The following is a 7,736-nucleotide window of genomic DNA, read 5'->3' as shown; positions in this document are numbered from 1 at the left end:
AGTTTGATCCATAATAAAAATAAATAAAAATGTGCTTGTGGTGGTTCAAAGGGAATAAAAAAAAGATTTTAAAGCAATTACTTGGAATTATATCTTGTGCTTCAACTTTCGTATATAGAAAAAGGAAAATTATCTGCAGACGTTCTTCGCACTTCTGTCCTAACTGCAACTTCTTGTGAATCACTTCTATTTGAACATAATATTTTGTGAAGCTTTCTCAACATCAATTTTAGTGAAGTTTTATCAGCTAGTTCTGAGTACTGTAGTGCAAGGAATGGTCCATTCTGAGTTGAAAAAGGCAAGAAGACTTCATGAACTGGCTCCTTATTAATGTGGTAGTTTGAGAAAGAAAACTGGGAATTGAAGTTGAACCTTGCTTGGTGTGCAGGGAAAGTGCAGCAAAGGGAGAATGTGGCATCATTCCATTGGACATTGATTTTAAAAAAAAAAAATGAAGGGAAAATTCAAGTACATAGGTGTGCTGCCAATGCAGCACCTGTTCAGCCCCTGTAGGATGTTCTCTCCCCCTGTAAATTTATCCGAAACTGGAGGCAATTTTTTTTGGACGCTTCTACACGTACAGTAAGATTTTTTTTTTTTTTTTTTTTTTGGACCCACACACTTGTCTCTAATCTGGTGGAATTCTGTGAAAAAAATTCTGTATGACCAATTTTTTCCTTTTTTTTTTTTTAACTAAAAGTTTGTTAAAAGTAATAACTTTCTGGATTTACTTCACATTGTAATCATACATTATCTGTCAAAGGTACTTGAAACAGAACTTCCTCATTTTGAGATGTAAAATACAGTAAATAGTACATGCCACGTGAAATTCTCAAATTCAATATACTTGGGCATGCTTGGTACTTAGTAGTTGATGGTATAGAACAGTAGTATATAAGCTGCAGAATCTTGATAGTTGTTCTATGAGGCCTTGTTTTTCTTCCTCAACTAAGAAAGGGAATCCGATAAACTCGGCTAGTTTCTGTATAAAGAACACTATATTGTCTTTCAGATCCTCGTATCTCAGAAACAACACCTTCCTTAGGCTGTTCAAGCTCGCATAGTCGCATTCCAATATCACATCATATCCTCCAAAAAGGGCCGAAAGTGTGAACACCTTTGCAGAACATTTCAAAGGCTTCATCAATGGCAAGTGGCTCTTAGTCTTTTCTCCTGTTCGCAACCTCAAAATACCTGTGAGAGATGAATTGATCCAAGGCGTTCCTACACATGTAGACAGACTTTGTTTGAAGAATGGTATTAGGAAGCAAATCGTAAGGCATGTGAGATAAAAACATTCTTGGACTTGGAATGCTCACAAGATCGGGACTTTCATTGTCACGATAAACATTCAACTCGAGGATCGATCAATGGTATAATTATTGCGATTGCATCTAAAAAAGGGGGCTTTCATCCAAGCAGCTCCTGATTTATGCCAATAGTATATTAGTGTCGTGTTCATTGAAGTGTTTCTGGGTGGATACTGTTATTCAACTCGAGGATCAATCAATGGTATAATTATTGCGATTGCATCTAAAAAAGGGGGCTTTTATCCAAGCGGCTCCTGATTTATGCCAATAGTATATTAGTTCGTGTTCATTGTAGTGTTTCTGGGGGGATACTGTTATTAGTGTCATGTTCATTTAAGTGTTTCTGGGTGGATACTGTAGGCCGGAACCATCTTATCAGACAACAAAAACCTTTTTACCTACCGACACAGGCAATGACCATTCCGGTTTCTCTATCGTGGAAGTCTTAGCATGAACTCTTGGAATACATCCCTTACTTAACATGGGCATCGATTTTCACCATATGGAAGGAAGATATCAAGAAAATTCGATGTTATATATGAACCACTGCAATGTGGGATTGCTTAAAAACTATGAGATGTAATGCTATATACCAAACAGTGCTTAAGATGAAAAAAAAGATACCCACAAGCCATGCTTGCATTTTTCATTGTGGTAAAATGCGTGCCCGTAACCCAGCAAAAAGAGAAGCAATCAAGAATCTCATCGTCTCTTCGGTAGGCCAACCGATCGAGTTGGGCTGGACGTCCATGTCACAGAACCTTTCTCTAGGAATATGAATTTTTTGGGCCAAGTAATTGGGATCCTTATGAATTGAAGGTTTGTATTGCTACCAAGCTCGGAAAGCTACTTATTATGCTTGTTTAGATATCATTATAAGTTATATAAATTATAATATGATAGAAATGAGTGGTGAATATTAGTCATGGGTCGTACAAAATGCTTTGTCAAAATTAAAGTTTGACTTTGACTTTTAAATTATAAGGAGATTATAATGAAATATCCAAACAAGTACACGTTTGGCAGAGATTATAATGAAAATTAATAATGTATCTAACGAAATGTGTGGATAATAAACGACTAATAGTTGTGAACAAGGGGTCAAAATTAATAGTTTGACCTTAACATTGATTGCAAACTATAATGAGAGTATTTTTTTACGAACAAGCACCTGAAATGTGTTACTTCTCATTTGTCCCTTACCTGTGTACCTTCCGTAAGATACCCAATATCTGACCTTAAAATTTTTCCCCTTCTTTCCTCTCTACCTCTGTATTTGAAAACCTTAAAAGCAGAAAAAGTTAATAAGAAATACACAGTCAGATCGTCACGCAATTTGGTGTTATATACAAGATAAATAACTGGAAAATATCGCAAGGCCTGACATTGGGGTTTTATGATGCATAATATTCCCGAAAACAAGAGAAAAATACGCACCTGTATATCAAGTGACACTGTGACAGCAGTGTGAGATAGCGGACATCTCTCACCATTTTCTTTATTTCCCATGCTCCGTGCGTGCGTGCATGTGTACGTTAAAAATCTCAAAGAAATAAAGAAGAATCTAACCATGGTCCAGAATCCCATTCTTATTTTTACTTCATACAAGTGATGTTTGCTAACAAATTGACTGATTTATTTGATCAAGCTGATTCTTCGTTACTTTAACTTCATTGTGTTCCATTAAGGCAGATAATCAGCTACAAGAGATCAGTTCATATGTCAATCAGCAAGAACCTCAAGTACACACAGCGTACATGTTTATCACAGCTCTTTCTACAGGAATAAAGAGGGCCTCCATTCTTTAAATGAATATGGTCAAACTGATGAAATCATCTCAACTCCTTCCCCTCAAACAATGATCAAGCAGGAAGAAAAAAAATTATATTCAGGTTCAAAAACAGATATGTTACACTATCATAAGCATGGACAAATGGCTATCTGATAATCTACCATAAGCAATAGAAATAAGGCTAAAATTTTGCCAGGATTTATAGTGCAAATTGAAACCAATATCGCAGATCTACTAAAAAGGATGTAAGTGATACTAGATGCTGGCTTACCAGATATAAGAAGTCAGACAGTCTTCTTGTAGTTGGATGTTGCACGTCCATGAAATCCCAAAATAAATAGATCTACTTGTCATAATTTCGAACACTACTAAAAATGCTTCATCAAAAACAGCAATTAGATATTAACTTGCTTAGGCAGTATAGGAAAACGCATTTAAACTTTTGAGAATATAGTTCCAACGGAAGATATTTTCGTACTAGATTTCTGGACAATTGATAATTATTTGTCACTGTGACACATGGTACAAACCAAATAGCAGCTGCACTAATGTTAGAACACATAGTTCTTCTATCGAACCATATAAGTCTAGTTTTTAGCTATGACGCATGGTACAAACCAAATAGCAGCTGCACTAATGTTAGAACACATAGTTCTTCTATCAAACTATATAAGTCTAGTTATCCATATAAGTCTAGTTTTTAGCTTACCCATTACATGTGTATTAGAGCTTCAAGTAGTCAGCAGTTCTTTGTCCTCTTAATATTGTTCAAATGAAGCACCATTAAATATAAACAGGAGCAAATCTTATTTATTGATTAGTGAACATTCCGTATCTAAGTGTGCTGCATGTGCAGGAAATACAACAAGTTAGGAAAAGAAACCACAACTTTGAGTTTTGTTCGGTAGCAAGTTACCCTTTCATAAACTGTTCTTGCTGTTTACCAACAATCTATATTGCATTTTTTACATGGTAAGACAATACAGCTTTAATAGCACAAAGATGTTACACTACTGAATCTTGATGACATACTTTACAGCAATTAAATATACAAAGTCTATGGACCATAGTTTGAGGCCTCGAGTCACCTTAATATGATGGAGCGTTGCCATAAGCTTTATAAAGCACGATAGCAGTCATATAGTCACTGTTTCAGATATACACAGACTCTAGCATCTGCCTTAAATGGCATGAAATGGACCCATCCTCTCCACATAGCGAGTCCAATAAGGGTTAATCAACCCTGCAGGTGAAATTTCAGATGAATGAGTTTATAAGTATATTGTAATAAAAAGTTAGGGTTTCAACTCCTTTTGTGTGCAGTGAGATGCTGTTATTTAAGTATGAACACATGGAGAACGTATAAGCAAATATTCACACAAAAAAAAATTATACCCGTCACTTAGATACACATAAAGATCTGTATTATGACTTCTATACCTGTGTCTTGCCCAATAAGGGTTAATCAACCCTGCAGGTGAAATTTCAGATGAATGAGTTTATAAGTATATTGTAATAAAAAGTTAGGGTTTCAATATATATATATATATATATATATATATACCCGTCACTTAGATACACATAAAGATCTGTATTATGACTTCTATACCTGTGTCTTGTCTTGTATCCAAACGTAACTTTCAGGATAAGCATTCTCAACAACCTGTAGAGCCAATGTTAATTTGGAAGCTGTTCAAATGTCCCAGTATTGGGGCTACAGCCCCCAACCATCATCTCCTCATACACTGCATATGCACGATCAGGATTTCCCGAGATGCTATATCCTCGAATGAGAGCATTATATGTAAAAACATTGGGTTTAAGACCCATGAGCTGGAGTTCCTTGTACATGTTTCCTGCTTCCTCTATCATTCCAGCAATTCCAAGATTGTGTATTAAAGAATTGTAAGTATAAAGGTTAGGAGTGACTCCTCTGCTTCTCATTTCATCAAAAAGAGACAGAGCTTCCTTGAATTTTCCAGATTTGCCAAGCCCATTGATGATAAGATTGTAAGAAATTAAATCAGGATCAAGACCAGTAGACTTCAATTCCTCAAAGTAGTGCATGGCTGTTTCCACCTTACCCAACATGCAAAAGCAATCAACAAGAACAGTGTAGGTTTTCAAATCTGGTCTTATCCCCTCTGTAACCATTCTATCAAACAACTGCCTAGAAGTTTCCACATCACCAGTTTTCCCAAACCCATTTATAAGGATATTGTAGATAGCACAGTTAGGTTTGCATCCATACTCCCTCATCTCCTCAAACAATTTCTTTGCCTCATCCAATTTCTTGAGCTTCAAAAGACCATCTATAAGGGGACCATATGTACACGGAGTGGGAGAAAAGCCTCCACTTATTAAATCATAGTACAGATCTATGGCTTTCTCTATGCTCTTAGACTTTACAAGACCAAAAATCTGTATATTGTGAGTTATGGTGTTAGGCTTACAGCCTCTATGAAGCATCTCATTGTACAGCTCAAAAAGTTCATGGATCTTCCTAGACTTCCCAAGATCAGCAAGCAACAAATTGTAGGTTGAGACATCTGCAGCATAACCAGCATTCTTCATCTCTTTATACACATCCCAAGCCAGTTGTTTATGATGAATATCAAGAAGCCCATCGATCAAATGATAATATGCTTGTACTGTTGCTTTAATGCCAAAGGATTTCGTGAATTTCTCAAACAGTCTGTGAGCATCTAGGGCTTTCTTTTGATTAGACAAAGTTTTGATAAGAGGCACCACAATTGAGTCATTTTTGCAAAGGCCAACAGATGCTAATCCTTCTGCAAAGGAAATAGAATGACTCAACTCTGCTTCATTTAGAATTCCATTCATTAGATTTTCCCAAAAAGATCTATCTGATTTAATTTTAACCCGAAAAGCAAAGTCCTCAACAATTTTAAATGCATCCTTGATTGAACCATTTTTCACAACAACAGGGAGAAGAGTGTATAGTGTTACACAGTCAGGATGAATCGTTTTTCTCATCTGATGGAAAAACCAAAATGCTTCATTGACCCTATTCTCCTTAGCGAACCCATAGATGACTGTGTTATATGTAAAAACGTCAGGGAGGCAATCCATATCTGTCATTGAGTAAAGCATCTTCACAGCCAAATCCACCTTATCATTCTTGCAAAGGCAATCCAGAAGTGTATTAAAAGTTATTGTGTTTGGAAGGCAACCATGCTTAGTCATGTTCTTAAATAACTTGAAGGCATCTTGAACTTGGCCCTCCTTCCCCAATCCAGCCAATAAGGTGTTGTAAGTGACAACTGTAGGAACAAGGTTTAGTTCCTTCATTTTGCAAAACATTTTCCAGGCCTCATTAGACCGATCAGCCTTGTAAAGTGTGTCAATCAAGGAGTTGATGACAATCACATCAGGACGACAGCCACTTTCAATCATTTCAGAAAGCAACTTAACGGCTTCATCAATTTTCCCTGCATTACTATAGCACTTCATCATCATGTTGTAGGTTATAGAATCTGGTACAAGCCCACTCTGTTTAATACCATCAAAAATTCTTTTTGCCTCTCCAAGCCTACCGACTTCTGCAAGGCTATACAATGATGCATTGCAGGCAACAACAGTTGGAACAACTCCCCGAGCTTTCATCTTCTCATATGTTTCAAGAGCTTTGTCAGTTTCTCCTAATTTTCCATAGTAGTCAATAAACAGGATATATGTGTACGCGCTCTGTTCAATACCAAGCGATTCCATGCTATTGCATAGCTGTAATGCTTCATCCAATTTATTTAGTCTCAAAAGTCCACAAATCAAAGTATTATAAGTCTGAAGATTTGGCAAGATCCCTTTATCTTTCATTTCATTTAATGTTGAAAAAGCTTCATCAACTTTCCCAACCTTGAACAAGGCATCAATGAGTATGGTGAAAGTAACAACATCTGCTTTATGACCATCAGCCTCCATCATGCCCCAGAATTCCCTCACTGAGTCCAAGTCTCTACTGTCACTAAATTTGTCTAGCAAAGTTATGTAAGTAACTCGGTCAGGTTTATGTCTACCATATTTCATCTTCCTGAACACTTCTTTAGCAGTATCAAGTTTGCCAGCATTACAAAGAGCATCAATGAGAACCGTGTAAGTAACCACGTCCGGAGCACATCCCTCATCATCCATCCTCTTCATTATACTGCAAGCCTCATCAATTTTTCCAGCTCGTCCTAGCACTCTGATGCAGATTGTGAAGGTGTAAACATTTGGCCTCAATCCTAAATTTTTCATGTCTTGTAACAAATTCATGACTGTTTCAGTATCCCTTCTCTTACCACTTGCTACCATCAGGGCAGAATAGGTCTTAAGACTGGGCTTAATATATTCTGAGACCATTCTTCTATATACCTCTAAAGCCTCCCTCCAAAACCCCGCTTGAAGAAGCAAATGTATCAATCCATTGTAGGAATATGCATTCAAAATAAACCCAGCTTTTCTCATTTTTCCAAGCGCAAATGGTGCTTGCCGAGCTCCCCCTCTTATGCTTAGGCCTTTAAATATAATTAAGTATGTATCTAAATTCCTATATATAATCTGTTTTTGCATCAAATCAAACACTGTCACCATATCATCCACGCACCCATGTAACCTAAAAAGCTCAAGCATAT

The 7,736-nt window shown here is 36.7% G+C and overlaps 2 protein-coding genes across 3 annotated transcripts; both read right to left on the bottom strand.

Annotated features, from left to right (window-relative positions):
• Window positions 1–824: 824 nt before the first annotated feature.
• On the bottom strand, window positions 825–3,645 carry LOC111372911. 2 transcript variants are annotated; one of them, XM_022995337.1, is made up of 3 exons: window positions 2,748–3,645; window positions 2,514–2,594; window positions 825–1,224 (listed from the first exon to the last, which is right to left on the bottom strand). In XM_022995337.1, the coding sequence occupies exons 1-3, from the start codon at window positions 2,895–2,897 to the stop codon at window positions 1,186–1,188; spliced, it is 270 nt and encodes an 89-aa protein (XP_022851105.1). In that variant the 5' UTR covers window positions 2,898–3,645; the 3' UTR covers window positions 825–1,185. The 2 variants fall into 2 exon arrangements, with proteins under 2 accessions (XP_022851105.1, XP_022851104.1); XM_022995336.1 differs by having other exon boundaries at window positions 2,514–3,645.
• Window positions 3,646–3,892: 247 nt separating this feature from the next.
• LOC111372910 (pentatricopeptide repeat-containing protein At4g31850, chloroplastic) lies at window positions 3,893–7,734 on the bottom strand. Its single transcript, XM_022995335.1, has 2 exons — window positions 4,712–7,734; window positions 3,893–4,345 (listed from the first exon to the last, which is right to left on the bottom strand). Exon 1 carries the CDS (start codon window positions 7,732–7,734, stop codon window positions 4,780–4,782), a length of 2,955 nt encoding a protein of 984 aa, XP_022851103.1. The 3' UTR covers window positions 3,893–4,345; window positions 4,712–4,779.
• Window positions 7,735–7,736: the final 2 nt, after the last annotated feature.

The sequence above is a fragment of the Olea europaea genome, unplaced genomic scaffold (assembly GCF_002742605.1).
Source record: "Olea europaea var. sylvestris unplaced genomic scaffold, O_europaea_v1 scaffold1046, whole genome shotgun sequence".
NCBI lineage: Eukaryota > Viridiplantae > Streptophyta > Magnoliopsida > Lamiales > Oleaceae > Olea > Olea europaea.
The sequence above is the reverse complement of the archived record's forward strand: the minus strand, read 5'-3'. Positions and strand labels throughout refer to the sequence as shown.